The following is a 19,575-nucleotide window of genomic DNA, read 5'->3' on the forward strand; positions in this document are numbered from 1 at the left end:
CAGAACTCAAACTGTCAGAGGCACATTTATCTCCTCAGAGGAGCCCAGTTAATTGGTCCTTCAATGATTTTCAAAAAATAAGTCTAAAGTCAGATCTGTTGTTCTTACTTTTGTCATGAGTGTAGTAACCAAACTTCCAACAGAAGTTCAGGTTCAAAATTGTGGCCATGGACAGCTGGAAAGTCTGCATTACCAACAATACTGATTAGTTCAACTCATTGTTTTGAAAGCTTGCTATGGGCATGAAATCCTCTTCCAGACAGCACGTAAATTTTTCCAAAATTATCTTCAGCTTAATGTACACATTTCCCTTTTATTTTATCTCATGTACAATACAGTTAGTATTAGGATTGATTTCCATCCTACTGTCTAACCTGAAAAAGTTAATTGCTTAGCTATGTACATTGAAATTGCTTTTGCTGTAATTAGCAAGAACATCAATATCCAAATAGTTATCAGTGTAGCAAACGGTGACAATTACAATAACAGTAAGGCCACCTCTATATTACTTGTGTATGTTAAAAACTTAGTGTGGTTATTAGTCCAATATATAAATAATACGTCTGATCTAGAGCAAATAGAAACCTTTCATAGATCTGTTTTAGAGTTTTTACAGCATATTTAAACACCCTTCAAAACAAATTCCAGGATATGCCTCTGCTCATTTGTGTAAGTAAAAGATAATATTAAGAAGAGTACAATAAAAAAAATAAAAAGAATCAGTGGATACCTGGCAACAATTTCTGTCCAAAAGCTCTTTACCATCTAACTGTTCATACGAAGCCAAGTGTTTAAGAATAGTCCTTTCTAAAACCAAAGAAACCTTATCACAAAACCTCATCTTGTATTATATCACTTTGTGATGAGTTACTTTATAGATGCCAGTCTCACATAGCTGTGTGTTCATGTAAATTATGATTAATAAGAAAAATTAAGCACATAGCTAAATTTAAATGTGTCACTAGACCCTTTAAAGAAAAAGGGTTGCAATCTTATTTACTAACAAGAGTTGTTTACACAAGGTGGCATAACTAAGTATCTTTGTGGGCTGGACTCATGTGGTAGTTCCTAAAATTGTCTAGGCATAAGGAGGACAGCAATCTTTGATTAGAAGGGTAAAGCTGAAAGATCCTCTTAAACAGCACCCACAACATCTATATTAATATTGTCATGCAATGACAAAGTAATAAATAAGATAAATAAAATACACTAAGTAAAACTTGTAGGAAAATATGTGCAGCTGTGCAATGTCTGGATGCAACTTTGGAGGGTGTTTTCAAAATTTGGCAAAGAATGTCTTGTTTTACTGGAGTTTACAGCTCAACCCCGCAGCTATTAATGTATAGCTGCCTGTATATTTAATCAAAAGTAATAAGCCAGATGTTTCAAATTAAAGACAGTTAATCTATTCCAATACATAAATACAAATCCTGAGACAGTTTCTGATCTTAGGTATTAAACTATGAAAGTTTATTGACTTTACTAAATATAATAATACAATATGAGAATTTTAAGTTTAATCTTTAAGTCATCTAAATATTTACATGACAGTAAAATACAAAGAATTTTACTAAAAACAGTGGCAGCACAGTAGCAAGTGCAAATGCCAAACCTTTGGTCTCATTTGGTCTCATGAATAGTTTCTCAGAAATATTTGTATTTGAACAATTAATGTAAATACTGGGCCATTTTCTCTGTTGCTCTCTCAGGAAGAAACAATGATCATTCTGAGTTATCATGGCAAAGTCAGGCAAACATTTCCCTTAGATATTTAAGACTTTTCTTCATTTACAGGACAGACTTATAGGATCTTTGGTGAAAAATTCTGCCAGGAAAATCAAGTCTTACAAGTTGTGAAAATTCCAGCAGTTACATGACATGACACTTGACGAACTTGACTCCCAGTGTTGTAAAATCCTGAACGACTAAGCAAACTACAAAGTAGATTGGCACCATTGTTGCACCAAAAAAAGATCTCCGAAACTAGACAAATAAACAAAGATACATTTTTCAGCCCAATCACTCTTTGATTCATACTAACTTTTCATCTCATTTTCCATCAACTTTGGGAGTTACTCATGATTTACCAGCATAAAACACTTTACTCATAAAAGAGCAATCAGATCCTTCCTGTCTAAAATATTCAGTAGAAATATTCGTTAGAAAAATATGTCTTAGGAAATTCTCTTTCATACTGAATAGCATGCAGCAGTATCATATGAGGAATACAGAATACTTACTTTAAGGGCTATATCCTGATAAATACATACATTGTTATTTCATCCTAAAGCTCATCACCAACACAGTTTAATTGTTCAGAGAAAAGTTGTTTCAATGTTGTTCACAATATCCCTTAGAGACGTATCTAAAAAGCCAGCATGTACAGGAACTTCCTTATATTTATTTGCTACAAACCACATTTTCAACTCATTTCATCATTCAAGTCCAACGGAGAACCTGAAAAGTGGAATTCTGCAAATCTCTTAATTGTTACCTTCTAGAACACATGAAAACATCTCCTTGAAATCAAACCACTCATTCAAGCAGATGGCAACACAAAGTAAGAAATTCATAACTTGTAAAGAAGAAAATGGAAGACAGCAGGAACAGTATAACAAAGAGAAATTAAGTCCAAAGGACCTACGTGAAAGAGTTTACAATCACTGCATTTGTACTTGTGATTACAGGAGAGGTCAGCATACCTGCATTGGTATTGTAGCTGTGAGCTCATGGAAGAAGTAATGATGTAATAACAGAGACTTCAAAGCGGACTCAACTTCAATTTATATTAAAACTCTCTACCAGGATTGTGCAGCCCATGATGAAATCTGTGCTGCTCTGTCCTCACTCTAACCAAAACACCAAGATCAAAGTGAGCAGGGATAGATATATCATGCTAAAATTACTCCTCCAAATGCAATGCACACAGACTCAGTGCCTTGAGAAGGTAAGGAGGAAGAATTATTTTTCCATTCATTGGGATAGAGAATGTTGAAGGGAGTACTTCTATGCCCACTCAAAGCAAAAGCTATTGGCAAGAAGCTACTCCTACAACTGCAATAATATCGTCAACTTCCAAATATCATGAACCTGAAGCCATTCTTTACTACGGAATCATAACATACTTGGATTAGGAAAAAATGAAATTATAGCATTGCAATATTTTTCTGTATAGGAAAGTACATTTAAAAATAAATATTACAGACAAAAAAAACCAGAGGATGAGTAGGGAAAGAGGAATGAAGGTACAACCTAGTAAACAAAAAGGAAAATAGCTGTAGTCAAAGCCTGAGAGCTTACCATGTGTGAACTACTCAGTAATAAAAAGAAAACGTCATACAATCATTAACTCATTTTCAATCATTCACTCTTTCACTAGAGATGTTTCTCTTCAGGCTTCCTACACAGGGGTATTAGCCTTTGTACCTGTGTTCCTACTAAACTATAGCTGAAGATACATTGTTTTTCTCTTCAGTTTTGAGCTATTTAGTGTTGTAGCCTCAATTTATTTTTATCTATTTAAACCTCTATCATTAAACTGTGGGGATTTTTTTGTAAAGAACATGGTATATCAGTTCAGCTGATACAGCCCAATGAAAAATACAAGCTAATTGCAGAAATCTCTCTAAAGCCAGTATAACTTTGCATTGCCACTAAACTACTTCTGTATCTAGAGATACCAAAAGCCATCTACAAGAAGAAAAGAAAACCTCTCAACTTATAATCAAAACCTACCTATCTAACTCCCTCAGGAAATGAAGGAAGATGTATCAAGAAAAAGAATTTTTACTCTGCTTTCTCTCTTTTTTCTCTTATTGACTGGACATATTAAATTGAATGCAAACTCATTAAAAATATACATAAGACACAACAAATGTTCTTTGAGGGCTCATTGTAGTCACTGGGGTCTTGCTGCAGTCTCTGGTGCCTGAGCAAGAACTCAGGCCAAAAATATCCTGTACAGAAAAATATTGCAATGCTATGATTTCATGCCTAGTGTTATCTTACAGTTTAAGTAGCTCCTGTGGCTCTTACAATTGTAGCAATTAGAATTTCCAGGCAGCTCAGTGGCAGATACTCTAGGTGCTCTCTATATATGCTGCAGCACTAACTGGCAGATGGCAGTCAATTCTTACCATGAATGAATTACATTCACTGGTATAACACACAGCCGTAAACCTAAAGACTTTTTTAAAGCTTTCAAAGTTTTAATTCTATCTTTATAGTTACAAAGCAACAACAGCCAGCTATAGCGATGTCAATCTCACTTTTCATCATGGACTAAGACTTAGAGTAGGGTATGCAGGTCCCCATGCTGCTGTTTCTGGATCTCATGAATACACTTCTACACTTTTCCTCTCATAGTAGTCTTTTCAGCAATCAGGTTATTTAAACATTGCAGAACATTATCTACTGAAGAACAAATACGTGCTTGATCTGAAGAATGGAGCATCAGACAAAGAAGAGGGATTGTCTGCCATATGTTCTTGATTTATTGGTCTAGTTGCTTGAAGTTGGAATTTTATCAGGATTTTATCCTACATCAGAAAGATGATATACTTTTCCTTTACCAGAAAGGTACTTAATATATCCAGATGACAAAGGTTAAGCTATAGGTATGTCAATTTTGAAAGCTTCCCTTCTTCTTATGACCTGAAGTCCATGAGGACTGCAAGTAATCAGCACTCTAGAAAAGTCAGAGCTCTAGGCCTTCAGTGGATTTTTCAGATCATCTTTGTGAACAGATACTAATTTTGGAGTTTCAGGTTACACTGTGGCATTATTATACATCGCTGCATTAGATATCCTTCTTTCTTGGCCACTATTAAAAATTTGCTAATGTAAATTCTGCTATTGCAATTAACTATATATTCCAATTCCCTGCCTGTCTGTGGAACAATCAGCTGGGCAAACAAGTAGCTGAATGCAGTTTAAACACACGATTAACTGCTTTTTGCAGATGTATAAGGACTTTCTGTCTATTTCTGACTATTGTTGGTTGCACGCTCTAAGCTGCTCTTCTTAACTTCAACACCCATCTATAAATGAAAATATCTGATTTACAAACAACATTCAAGTACATTTAAAAATAAATATTACAGACAAAAAAACCCCATAGGATGAGGAGGGAAAGAGGAATGAAGGTACAACCTAATAAACAAAAAGGAAAATAGCTGCAGTCAAAGCCTGAGAGCTTACCATGCACTTTATTAAACTGCAATGCACTACTTTACAGTGCTGCTTTTAAAATATGTTAACACTGTATCACAGTTCCCGGCAGCATGAAGTCTTTCCAGAAAATGTGTCATCACTGTATGCAGCATATTTTATAGCCAGTATAATTTCATTTTATTATATCCAATAATATTTTTCTGAAATTCTAGGAAGTCTCCCCACAAAAGATAAGTAATGACCATATTTTAATCAGGTGGCATAAAGTCTAACCACCATACTGCAGAAAAAAGAAAGCCTTTATTACACAAAAATGTCCTCAGTTTCATTTTGCCTCTGTGGAAAAAGTCGTGAACAAAACCTGCGAGAATCTCATTCCCAAGTTATGTAGCAAAAAACCTTTCAACTGTGAAGTTATTTAATTCCAAGACTGATCTCTAGTTTATCTATTCTTGATAGAAGCCGCATAAACTCAGAATCCTACACATGGTACTATTATCACAAGAAAAATTGAAAATTATGCTAATAAAAGCCTGAAATACATGTAATTTGTTTCATATGTCCACAAGCATTCTCAAAAGACAAGCTATACATCTCTAAGTAAACAACATAATTTCCCATTTCTTACCAGGCTTGGATTTCTGCTTTGTGATCTGCCCGTGACTGGGAAATGTTCCTGTAGAGCCTGGTATAACCGTTCTTTCCTCTAAATCAGACTCTGGAATTGTGGTACACCCACCTAGTTGAAAATTGAAGAATCTTAATGTGGTGTTCATGTAACAAAACAAATTAATCGGTGCATAATTAAGGAAAAGAGGTGATAAATTAGCTGACAGGAACATATAAAACCAAAATAGTCTTTCCTTTCTCTTCACAATAATGTTTTTTAAAGAAAGCTATTACCATTGTTTAGAAGGCTGATTATGCCTTAATGACTTCTCTCTACTACTTACATTGGATTGAAAAAAGTTTGAATGCATTTAGACCACAGAATATGCAAAACTGGTTCCACATAAAAGATGGAAATAATGTGATTTGTGTTAAAGATCAGATTACGGGGAGCTAGTTTTGTCATAAAAGTAATTAAGTGTGAATGAAATAACTTTACAAAGTCAACAAACCTTATGAAGATTGTTAGCTTGCCACAGAGAATGACAAGATTGTATTTTTTTGGATGGGCTGTTAAATACGGTATTTTTATTACTCAGTCCTAGAGATACGGAAACACAGGGACACTTTCACTGTCCAATAACACACTGCACTGGCAACGCCTTACTCAGGTAATTTTAGGATGCATGGCATAATTCTTTGTATTTTGCAACACTGCTTTCTGAGTAGTTCCTTAGAGAACACAATGACTTACAGCTTTGTCTTCAAATACGTTCAAATGTCTACGTTTAAAACATGAAGCGAGGGATAACCTAGTAGTAGTATCACCTGAAGATAGCTATAGTAGCTTGCAGTGAAATAGGCTGATGTAAATTTACTTCAGAACAGCTGTGATCAGGATGTTGGAGGATGTGCCACTATTCCACAGTAAAAACATGGCCTTACAGTAAGTGCACTGCCAAGAATATAGTACACAGATGAGCTGTGTCTCTTTCTCACAGCCCTCCCAGGATCACCGCTAGCAAGCAAATAAATCCATGTACTGATCTATTGTGTTCTGAAAGCACGTGTTTATAAACAGCACATCAACTCCCAGCAGAGTGCACAGACTTTTCAGTTTATGTTAGAGTTGTTCTATTTTAAAAAAAACTGTTTCACTCCAGGGCCCATAACGGGTGTATCCAATTTTCAGCAACACAGACTATTCTCTCCTTACAAACTAAATGAGTAAAACAGTTGTTAAAAATAAGGTTGCATCCCCAAGTAGGAGAGCTGTGGTTTCCCCAGCAGTTTCAGAAGCACAAGCAAAGCAATGCACGATGTCCTGCAGGAATGTACCACACTGTCTAGCTAAGGTAAAGCACGGCTGCTCCAGTGAATCCTATGAAAACACTCATTCCTACCAGATGAAGAACTAATACAGCATCCTTTTTTTCTAAGGAAGATGAAAGACACAACCTACTATGGTTCCAGATGCATCCTGACAGAAAGTATAAGATGCATCATGGGGTTTATGTTTAATTTACAGCAAGCAGATTTTTTCAGTTAGAAAGGAAGGTTAGGAGTGAACGTGTCAGCAATGTGCATACTTATCACCCATGACAACTTCAGATATTTAGGACACCTGCTATGAAATTAAAGGAGAAAATGGGAAATTAGAAAAATGTCTTGATGTTAAAATACTGTAACACTGGAGCAATGTCTGACATTGCATTAAACACAAATGTAACTACACCCTAAATGAAAATAAATATCAGTAAACTAATACTTCTGTTCCCATTTGCAAATTGTGACTAAAATGTAAACTATGAGAGCTGATGAAATGGAAACCACTGCTTTAAAAGTCAATTTAGATATTTTTCATGTGTATTCTTCAGATAAAGTCTACCCTATTAAATAGTAATCTGTCAATACAGGATAAAAAGTAAGGTTTCTTGCACAAAAGAACTATTAAGAATGGCATCATACATTTTAAAAGGTTTTATAACATTTTCTAACAGCATGAGTGAAAACTCACCAAGTCAATTAGCATCTATTGAATTTCTACACGGAGATAAAAGAACCTTTACAATGTTCATTCTAAAATCCAAAATTCAGTAACTTCCATAGCCTTGAGAATTGATGGTTTTTCATGTCAAAATATTTAATTAGTCATCAACACTGATAATAACTGAATAAGAGTCGGAAGACAACCTATTTGCCCTTAGGTACGACACACTACTTGCCGAAAGGATGCAAGACTTCCTGCTCTTGATTTTGATGCGAGATACTTGTGATCTGATACTATGAGAAGTTATTAAAATGAAAAGCAAAATTAACTTCTTCTATAACTTTACTTTCTTGACAGACAATAGTGAGGACTGAAATGTTACCAATGATAGACTATTTTACACAAAAATAAAATGTAGACAGAACACACAGAGCAATAGTACCAGTGTCAACATTACAAGTAGTAATTATTTCTTATTTCTGCAAGAATATTAATAACTGTTTCCTATAAACTGTTTTCTAAATACTGTTGTTTCATAAAGGCATTCCATGTGCTGAGAGCACTATTCTCAGTGGGGCAGGATTTCATCAGGACTCTTACACCAATAATTGTTTGAACAAATGACCAGACAAGAAAGAATATAGTAGTGATATTTTTACTCTTTTGAAGCAACGAGGCTTAATGATCAAGATCTTTGTGCCTCTGCATTTCTATCTTGCTCTTTTCATACCAATATTTCCTTCTAACTGAAGGAACTACTAGAATCTCCTGAACTACATCTTTTAGCTTGGTTCAGATGCCTATGGCCAGGTGGAAGGACTATACCCTCATCTGCACATCAGCCTGCATCAACACAAGTGGTATCTGCTTCTGCCAATGGAACCAACGGCAATTCCATTTCCTTGCTCCAACAGGCACAGGCACTGACCCTCAAGATAACAATGGATACCTTCGACAACATGCTGTGGTTCCACGGGAAGAAAGGAGTGGACATCACACTAAGATAATTGTCACAATGAAAGAACCAAAACGTTCAAAGTAAATTGTAAACTTTCACTAGACTAAAAAAGAAACTGGAAAAGGCACAAAAATACACCACTGAATATAATATTTAAGCCACAGAAGACCAGGATTTTGAGATTCAAAACCACTTTACAATTCAGAAGGACAGCTACCTGAAAAAAAAGAACTTTTCCTGCTAGGACTCTAAACTTTTTAATTACATACTGCAAGGGTTCTACTGAGGGTATCTACTCTGACTTCTCTGGTTAGAGGCTAACAGAATTTTTACGTTAAGTGAAAAGAAAACTCTTGGAATTCTCTCTGTATAAATTTCTAAAAATATCCACTGAACGTCCATTTTAGCAAGCATTTAAAATTTGTATGCATTTGGAATCCAAAAGAAATCACAGCAGCAGAATAATTCACATTCATTGATAATTAAATGAATAGTACAAAGCAGAAAAGTGAAACATTTAAGGAAAAAGGGGGGAAAGAGAGGGAGGAATAGGAGTACATAAATCTACATACTGGAAATGATCCAAGCTGAGAAGTGTTCCAGATGTCAGTCTGTAAACAGTGCTTCATAAAATGAATTTCCCCATTAATTATTGGCAGGAATAACATCTAGAATATGTTATTACATTTGACCCACTCTTTCCCCCTTTTCTGTGTAGCTAAATTCTTGTCTGACATCACAGATCTTTTATCAGTTCTGATAAATCCAAGAAAGCAAGCTTTGGTCAGCAGAACTGTTTGATAGAGTACAACACACATAAAATTACACTCAAGCTAATTGTGAACTTTGTTCACCAAAGGAAATGAGACTTCTCTTGTTTATTTTCACTACATCTGTTTTTGTAACACATTTGGTTCTTAAGTTGGAAAAAGACATCCACACCCAAAGGAAACATAAACATATAATACATATTGAATAAAAATTAAGTACTGACAGTTTTCCTACAGGTTCCTATCACGATGTTTTTACACTTTTTAACACGGCTGTTAAAGCTGAAAAACAGGAAAACAAAAGTAGTATACGTCTGAAAAATTAAAAGGCACTTTGAGGGAAAGAGTATTTGGGTTTCTCCTTTCTCTTCCATTTAATCACAAATCTAAACTATGCATAAAGTTTCCATTTTCCTCTGAAATTAACTCTTACAGAATTCTACAGAAAAAGAAAAAAAAAAAAGCTTCCTGAGCAGTCTTTGGCAGCAAGAGAATCAAAATGTGAGCAGGAAGCTCTCTAAATAGTAGGTTTAGTCATCCATATGTATACCATTATACAATGAAGATAATCTAAACAGCAAAATTATTTTACAGAGATTCCAAAATTATATGCAAAACCATATTCAGTTGAGTTTTCTGTGCTCTCCATGATTTTTAGGGCAGTGTACACTAAAAATGCAGTCCAAGGCATTAAAGATTATTCTCTCTAAAATAGAACTAATCAATTACTTCTACTGATTCTGTTCATTACATTTATTCAGACCCTGTAAATTTTATTGGGATCTGCCTAGAAAGTAGCTTGTCTGTTGAAGGAAAAACTGCATGCAGGCTTGGTAGATAGATAGTGCTACTGCTGCTTTCTAGAAGGAAGATAAAACAATAAAATCTAGAGAAGAAAATAATACATATTTGAGTGTATGGTGAGGTATTTATTCAAATACCAGGTCTAGATTTGAATAGACACATTCCAGGAATGCAAGCATACTTCCATTGGGGAGTGAAAAGGGGAGAGGAGAGAAAAGAGAGAAAGAGAAAAGAGAGAAAGAGAAAAGAGAGAAAGAGAAGGTTTTTTTTTTTTAATGGGTGTCCAATAATGAATATAGTAACAACTCGCAGTAGAAAACAGTTCAGGTTTAGTTCAGATATTCACCAACAAAATGTAGAGTTGCTAATCAATCAGTTATATAGCACTTAAGTCTAATAGTGTGGCTACAATTGTGCAGTCACAACATTCCATTGTTTTGTGCCTGATTTGACTCTGCATTACATTCCATTAGAATAATAAATTAATGAAAAATCATACAAACTGAACAGGCAGTCCAAGGTTATTGAATATCATCAAAACATATTGTCAATGGGAGTACACAGAGATATACCAGACTGTTGTTCTGCTTTACTCTTGTCTTACTGAAAGGTTTCTTAATAAAACTTCCAGTTCATAAATTCCATAGCTTGTCCTATAATAAGCTGACATTATTTGCATTGAGAGCTATTGCAGAGATAATTTGCACCAATTATGTGCCTTCTCTTTGAGCTTGCAGGACGTTCAAATATTTTTAACATGCCTGAATTCATAAAATCTTGACTTAAGAAGTTCAGGGTACTTTGGCAGTATAACTTCTTTATGAGAGCAACTATGCTGTTTAAACTGTCAAATTGTCTTGGCCATTCTTCCAGGATGAGGTTCAGTGCATGTGGTATGCAAGTCATACGAATGGCATTGGGAAACACACTGCTAAGAACGGATCTAACAGCTGTTTTCATTAAAGAAGCATTATTGGACATTCAGCCAAGAACACAATCAAAGTCAACATTAAGTAGTACCCTTACTAACGTGGGACTGAGAATGCAATAACATTAAACTGACATTAATTATGTATGCCATTCAATATCTACCAAAAGTCATTTGTTACTCACTATGAACAAAGGATGATTGATAACAGTTGTGCTTTAACCACATAAGTGTACTGTTTCATCCAACAGCCTATTCACCTGATGAGCACGGACTGGCTGAAAAACATGCTCTGTGTTCTGGTGTGTGTTGAGAGTTAATTGTTACTGAGTTTTGTAGTGCTTGGAGGACTTCCATCAGCCTTTATACAACAGCATAAAAAAAATCCCACCAGCTTATAACAAGAACTTCTCAAAGCAAATATCAACTCTTGACAAACAGTATAACAATAAAAATCACTGTATTTTTCAGAGTACACTGCCTCACATAACACCTGGTGATTTTTGTTGACTGGGTGCCATATCCTCTTCCTCATATCCAGTGTACCACTAAGTGTAGCTTTCATTTAGCATAACTAGAAAAGGTTTTCTTTCAAAATGCTTAAATACAGCAGTAGCAGAAGTTACAGAACATACCGTCATCAATATATTTTCAGGACATTCTTCATTCAGTAACAAGCTCAATTTCATGCTACTCTTTTGGGGAGTAAGAGGAATATGTAAGGGATTTGTCATTATTAGATTTGGTTTACACATATAAATTCATTTTGTGCACATAAATATAGATATATAAGTATTAGGATAAATATATGACATATATAAAGACATTTATATCAAATATTTTGTTTTCAGCAAGACATTCTTCAATTTTGTAAAGCTTGTATTTATGTCATTGTTTCAGTAATGCACAGTAGTAAGGAGGGTACAAGATATTTAGACGTTTTTACTAATTTACATTAAAAATCTAAATAGGTAGTGCTCTCTGTGATAAACACTTTCCTAATTATTTTTTCTAAAAGTGTATTCAAACAAATTTTTACTGTCAGTTCTGTTTCTATCTGTCAACACATCTCAAGAGAACACCTGAAAGTCAATGTTCAGAGTAGTTGGGATCTCCAGAATATGCTTGTCAAAAAAAACTTCCTAATATTGTCTTTTTGTAGTCTCTAACCTTTCTTCAGTGTACATTGAAAGGAGACAGATGAAAATTTACTGTTGTAACCTTGACAGCAAATCTTTCTGGTATTCATTGCTCTAAAAAGTTTAGAGAAATGGTTTGTTCCTACTCCCATTTAAAACATATTTCCTGGAACACATATATGAAGCATTCTTCAAGCTGAAGATGCAATCATGCAGACACATATATAGATACTATATAATTGTATATATATGTATACACACATACTTTTTGGACTTATTAATGAAGAAAGAGCAAGTCCTCATTCCCTGCAGTCAGAAGTCGAAGAGATAGTAGAGTTTGTGGCATGATTTGCAGTTTTGTAACCTAGGAGTTACAGAAGTGTTTTGGATCAGAACCACATCGCAAGACTTTCAAGGTGAGTATTCTTTGGCTGGTTGAGAGAAAATTTGATTTTTGTCCCAGCTGTGAACATGAAACAAAAGATAATGCAATTTGCTGTGTGAGGTCTTGTTATGCAGGGTCTTTTGCATGTCTGAGATAGCCTTTATGGAACAGTAGTCAGACAGAAAAAATTCATGAGAGGCTTATTCCTAATCCAGATCAGAAACTGACTGAAATCAAAGAAAAAGCATTTGAGATGTACACTAATGCATGATTTTGGGCAACAGAATACAGGAACAAAAACTACTGACATCAGACACAGTATCAAATACAGTGTGGGTAACAGCAGACAGTGGACTAGTAAATAGGATTCAAACATAGGTACTGAAGGATATATGTTGCTCAGAAAGGCAAAATTAAAGTGGTAGGGTAATATTTCATAGCACTATTGTGACGGGCTACTGAAAGAGTAGCATACAGAACTGATCAATCTGAAAAAGGATTATAAAGTAGTTTAATACACAGAATGTCAAATTTTAGCTACAGAAGACCGAGATCAGATTTCAACAGCAATTGCAGTTGCTTTGATAATATAAGATTAACTAATATTATCATAAATGGTGGTGTTATGGAAATGAAAGAGGACAGAAAACCCACAGAAATAATCACAGGATGATAAAAGAAAAAGGTTCCAGTGTGATGACCAGGAAAAAGGTGAACTCAATTATGAAATTCACCTGACAATGTCCCAAATAAGGATCAAGAAAGTAGTAATACTATTGAACAAGGCACTTGTAAGACATCTGGAATATTGTGTTCAATTCTTGTTATAATGTTCATGACAGATTAAATAAACTTGGAAAAATTCAACTGAAGGTTACTGAGATCATACAGAAATCACTTACTGACACATGAGCAGATGACCAGTCTTGCTTCACTAAGAGGACTAAAAATGGAACAGACTGGTCTTTACCAATAATACAATTAGACCAGAAATCCTTAGTGTCTGGCAAAATAAGAGACACTCTTAGAACAAGAAGGAATTGATCATAAATTAATTTTTACTCAAAATCAGGTTTCTGACTACCAAGAGACCAAGGGCTTTGAACAACCCCTGAACAGAAACCATAGAGGTAAACAATTGTATTTATGAATGGGACTAAATTACCTTATTCTAACATAAAGATTGAATTTCTGAACCAGGAATTTCTTTTCTTCCTTTCCCCCCTCCCCTCCACCTCATCCAAGTAGAAGACATGGGGCACACAGGACAAAAGAGATACAGATTTATCTACTAGTATTCTGAAACAATCTCATTATTTGTTATCTAATTATGAATAGTTATCTAGTCACTAGGACATTAATATCTAACAATATTTTCACAGTATTCAACATGAACACGAGACACTACAAAAAACAGGCTACTTGGCTACTTTAACCAGCTGTAGGAAGTAAACTATTAGTTCACAATAGAAAATTAAAAATGTAAAGATTCTGGGACCAAAATATCACTGAAAATATTTCATTAAAACCCAGCAGTGATATTGTAAATACTTAAAAACTACAGTTCTGACAATTATGGTTCCCAAAAGTATTTGGCAAGCAAACTTAATAAATTTACATTTGGAGAGACACTGGACTATGAAATGCCAAGTGCTGAAATTTAATTCAAGTAATCAGATGGTTTATTTTTAAGAGAGTAACAAACTGGCCTCTGTTCTTCTGTATCTCCAGATACTACTTGGAAATAAGCAATTCAAGTGATGAAATAAACATGGATACAAGCATCCTCTTTTAATGCTTTTGAAATAAACCCAATAAACATCTATCTGGTGACTGTCCAAGATAAACAGTATATAGGTCCTTTGGGCACTGTGAGTCTAGGAAATCAGAGAGAGAGAGAATTCTCTTTTTCATAACACAGAATTTCCCTTCCACACTTGAAATGCAACCTTTGCTGAAAATATTTGTGTTTCTGTTAATTATATCAAAGATAGCACATTGTTTTAATGTATTGTAAATTCCTACTTTCTCAACTGTGCCCAAATATCAGGTTTGTGCATAACATGTAAACCCTGAATAATATTGTATTTGGTTTTTCTAAAAAAAAAAAAAAAGTCACTTTTACTTAGTGACCAACTATGAGTTTTATTAATTGTACTAGGAGCTAAGAACAAATCAAATTATAATAACCTATCGTTGCTCCAATATTGCAATAATATACATTACTTATATTTACTTTAATCCCACTAGTATTTAATACTTCATTTACTATATACTCCACTGACCAAATAAATCCAAATACTACTTCATGTTAGCTCAATCTTTTACAACATTAAAATCTCTGGAACTGATTTTAGGAAGAATCAAAAAAAAGGCAACTTTGACTCCACTTTCAGTGACCTAATGCCATTCAATTAATCTAGTTTATTTGGAAGAAATGAGCACAGAACTATACAGAATACTTTAAAATTACCTCTCATCCTGCAGACAGAATTTTGTCCTTTATTTAGAAGAACTTCCTATTCAGCAAACTTTACTCTACAAACTGCATAATCTCATTATTTCACTAGTACTACACCTATATCTGTGTAAATCATACAATTTTAGTAACATCAATATCGCTCAAATGTTATGAAAATTATATAACTGAAGGATAAAAATGATGTTCCATTACTGGGGTTACTTTCAACCCTCTTTTTTAAGAAGGATGGACTTAATTCATAGCAGCAAACTTTTGTACAGGATCTTCTGCAAGTATTTTCAGAAGTAGACAGGAGATTGGTGTGCGTCACCTGATAAACCTTAAAGAGAATCAACTTCATAAAACTGCCAAGTATCCTTCTACCAAACACAAGGTATCTGAAGACATGAGAAACTATGCTCCAAAAAAAAACTCTAATAACTTGGGAGAACCTTGGCACCAAGCTTTCCAGAGAGGAGGGAGAGACTCAGTGGGTTAATGTCATCAAATGAATTACATCCACTAGAAGATAATGGATATTTAGGGAGAACTGTGTTCAAATCCAACCCGCTTTTTTTTTTTTTGTAAAAAGCAAAGCCTGTTTTTACAATAAAATGCTATGTCTGAAACAAAGTGGCTTTTTATACGGGAAGGCACAGGATTAACTGTTCTCTTCCATTTTACTTAAAAGCTGATATTGCTGCTACTGTCCAAGATGATAAATAACGTAAGCGACAGAGCAAGTAGAATACAGCGATGCTCTCAGTCTTTTATGCCTTACACTTATTTAATTTTCTCAATCAACTCTCTAGTTTTTAAGGTTTTTTTTTTCCAAGGAGAATTCAGTGACACTTAAGCAACAGACTTATCAGTATAGAAACTTCTCAGTAACAAACTAAGCTTGTTTATGAAAGTCATAAACAATCCAGTTAGTAATTAGAGCTTCAAACTATAATAAAGAATTTTCCAAGGTCTAAACCACATTTTTGTATGAAACCATGTCTGAATAACATTACACTCATATGTTGGGCTAGCCGTGGCTGGACGCCAGGTGCCCACCAAAGTCATTCTATCACTCCCCTCCTCAGCTGCACAGTGGAAAGAAAAAGTAACGAAAGGCTCGTGGGTCAAGATAAGAACAGGGTTATCACTCACCAATTACTGTCACGGGCAAAACAGACTTGACCGGTGGAAATTAATTTAATTCATTACCAATTAAATCAGAGTATGGTAATGAGAAATAAAACCAAATCTTAAAACACCATCCCCCCACCACTCCTTCTCTTCTGGGCTCAACTTCACTCCTGATTTTCTCTACTTCTGTCCCCTGAGCAGCACAGGGGAATGGGGATCACAGTCAGTTCATCACACATTGTTTCTGCCGCTCCTTCTCCTCACGCTCTTCCCTTGCTCCAGCGTGGGAAGGCTTCTCCTGCCAGGAGCTGGCTCCAGCACAGGCTCTCCACAGGGCCGCAGCCTCCTTTGGGCACATCCATTTCCCCGGGCTGCAGGTGGATCTCTGCTCCTCCATGGGCCTCCATGGGCTGCAGGGGGACAGCCTGCTCCACCATGGGCTCCACCATGGGCTGCAGGGGAATCTCTGCTCCAGCACCCAGAGCTCCTCCTCCCCCTCCTTCTTCACTGACCTTGGTGACTGCAGAGTGGTTTCTCTCATGTATTCTCACTCTGCTCTTCAAGCTGATGTTGCATAGCAGTTTTTTCCCCTTCTTAAATACGCCATCACAGAGGACATACCACCGTTGCTGATGGGCTTGGCCTTGGCCAACGGCAGGTCCATCTTGGAGCTGGTTGGCATTGGCTCTATCTGACATGGCGGAAGCTTCTAGCAGCTTCCCACAGAAGCCACCCCTGTAGCCCCCCTCACTACCAAAACCTTGCCACACAAGCTCAGTACATCATGTTACAAAACTAGACAAAAAGAACGTGCTAGAATCCCTAATTCTAGGCTATAAACACCAATTGGTTTGGAAGGTCAAGTTAAACATTATTTGAAATTGGCTTCTACTGTCTAAAACTATTCTCAAATAAAGCTAGGTTTTTACAAATGTGGATATGATTTAATTTATTTGATGTTTTATATTAACTTTTTTGACAGTAATGTTTTAACAGAAATTTAATAACAACATAAGTAATTTCTTACTCCCTACAATGTACACAATTTTAAAGTTATTCTAAATATTTTAGAGTCAAATTGACTATAAACACTATCAAATACTATCCTCTTTATATCCTTAGATAGTAGAAATATTTCATAGAAAAAATCAATTACATCTTTTATACTGATTTTTTTTCTTTCAGTCTCGCTTGATATCAACTTTACTCTGACAGTACCAAAATTCATCCTGGTCTCAGTAAGATCTGAATTCCTTCATTAAAATAAATAACTTGATGGAAGATAATTTCTATTAAAAAAAAACCCACCCACCAAAAAACCCACAAATAAGACACCCCACAAATAATCCCACTATGTAAACATCATGCTATTTAACTTCCTTGCATTAAAAGTCTATGTTCTTGTAAAGAATTTGTTGTATAGCCAAGCTCACTGAACATCTGTGGCATTCTCATTCTGTTGCCTACTTAAGATGACTGAAACACACCAAGTTGTCTTGGCTCCTCTCCATAAAATAAGCTTAGTGACTTCATACATAGAATGACCAAAGGCCAAGGATACATATCATTGACAAAAAAAAGTGTTCTCTGTCCCTTTGCTTTAATTTGGTCATGTCTACAATACCAAGCAAAGGAGAGCAACAGTAGCCCATCTTGAGAGTGAGAGTTCACATTGCAGATTCAGTGTCCACTCTAATCATGTTTAAAAGGTTTTAACTCTGACCTGTTCTGAAACTTCACATTTTGTTCATGGTTTCATATTCAAGCAGTTCCCTATAGGTCAATGTACCTTCCTTGTCATGTAAAATTAATGAAATTAGACCAGTATCTAGAATGCAACACATCCCTCAACACGCTATGAGTACATAGCAATACATTATAGCATCTTAAAGACTTAAGAAAACGTATTTTAATTGAGCAGTCATTTCAACTCATGCTCATGAAGTCTTCTTCTATGTATAACTGCCACCATTTCACAGACGGACTCAGGAATAACTTTATATATAACAAAAAGTTATTAAATTATTATTATTAGGAAGCACTACAACATTTACATTAAGACGCTAGCTATACTTCCTTCATATATAGAAAAATTATTTGTTAGAAATACTAAATAAAAAACTCCAGTGACTGAGTACAGCCTTTCCCTTTCCAAATTACCCAGAACTAAAAGATAAATTGGAAAAGACACTGTCTAGATAATGATTTGCCTAAATAGAGTTACTGAAATCCAGATTTAGTTTCCGTTATGTAGTTAAATAGCCTGCAGGTATAATATCTTCAGCTGGCACCAGGCTTAATGCTTTTTTATTGATCTGCCCATAGCTTAAGTGCACACATAAGGATATGGATTGTTAAACAATTCTTGTTATCTATCACTGATTATGGAAATATAATACATCTTACAGCTGCATCTGCACTTTCTCTAACATGAAATGCTACTTACAGCAGACTGTTCATTTCATCCTGTGAACTCTCTAACACTTGTGGTATTTTTTGTGCACCAGCTAAATGGCTGAATTTGTTAAGTACCAATTACACAACAGGCCCTCTCTATTACTGTCCATGGTGTAAGCAATAATATATCATTAGATTCTTTGCATTTGAGTTGCATCAAATATAATGTAAAATTACAATAGTAATAAAAAATGTACCTTCAAATTATTTTTATTTCTTGTCTTCACCAAGAGATCCTTAGCTTCTCCTTATTGGAATATTTCAACAGGAAAAAAAAAAAACAGGAGAGATGTAATACTCCAGATTCACAGTTTGTGACAGTTGCTAAAGCCAGCTTTTGCAAAGGGTTTGGTACAGCTATTACTACTACATGCTGAGTGTTTCCTACTTGGTGCTCAGTAGGAATTAATAGAAATGGATCAATGTAATTTTCATATATTCTTTATACTTTTATCTCTGTACTTGTCATTACAGCAAGAGAATAGCACTGCCATCATTGCACTAAAGTTATAGGAAAAACTGAGATTTGTACAGTCCTTTAATTTTTTTTTCCTCCCAGAACATAACTGAGTATTTTTGGTTTTCTTTCTACCAACACCAAATCTGCAAGGGGCACATCTTCTGTACCTTCCTTTTTTGTCAAAACACTGCAGGAAGACCCATCTGAAATGAATCTGAACTCTGAAGGTACTTTTAAAAGAAATCTGCTTCAGAGTTCGCTCTCGTGCATTCTGCTCAGTCAGAAGGTTACCAACCACTACATGAATA

At 35.1% G+C, this 19,575-nt stretch overlaps 1 protein-coding gene across 4 annotated transcripts in view; it reads right to left on the reverse strand.

Annotated features, from left to right (window-relative positions):
- BBS9 (Bardet-Biedl syndrome 9) overlaps nucleotides 1-19,575 on the reverse strand; it is a 309,787-nt gene that overhangs the window by 121,731 nt on the left and 168,481 nt on the right. For all 4 annotated transcript variants that reach the window (XM_086742981.1, XM_086742982.1, XM_086742983.1 and 1 more), the window contains one exon: nucleotides 5,801-5,911. In XM_086742981.1, coding sequence (XP_086599107.1) covers nucleotides 5,801-5,911 — 111 coding nt within the window. The remainder of the gene's footprint in view (nucleotides 1-5,800; nucleotides 5,912-19,575) is intronic.

The sequence above is a fragment of the Chlamydotis macqueenii genome, chromosome 2 (genome assembly GCF_036417535.1).
Source record: "Chlamydotis macqueenii isolate bChlMac1 chromosome 2, bChlMac1.mat, whole genome shotgun sequence".
Classification (NCBI taxonomy): domain Eukaryota; kingdom Metazoa; phylum Chordata; class Aves; order Otidiformes; family Otididae; genus Chlamydotis; species Chlamydotis macqueenii.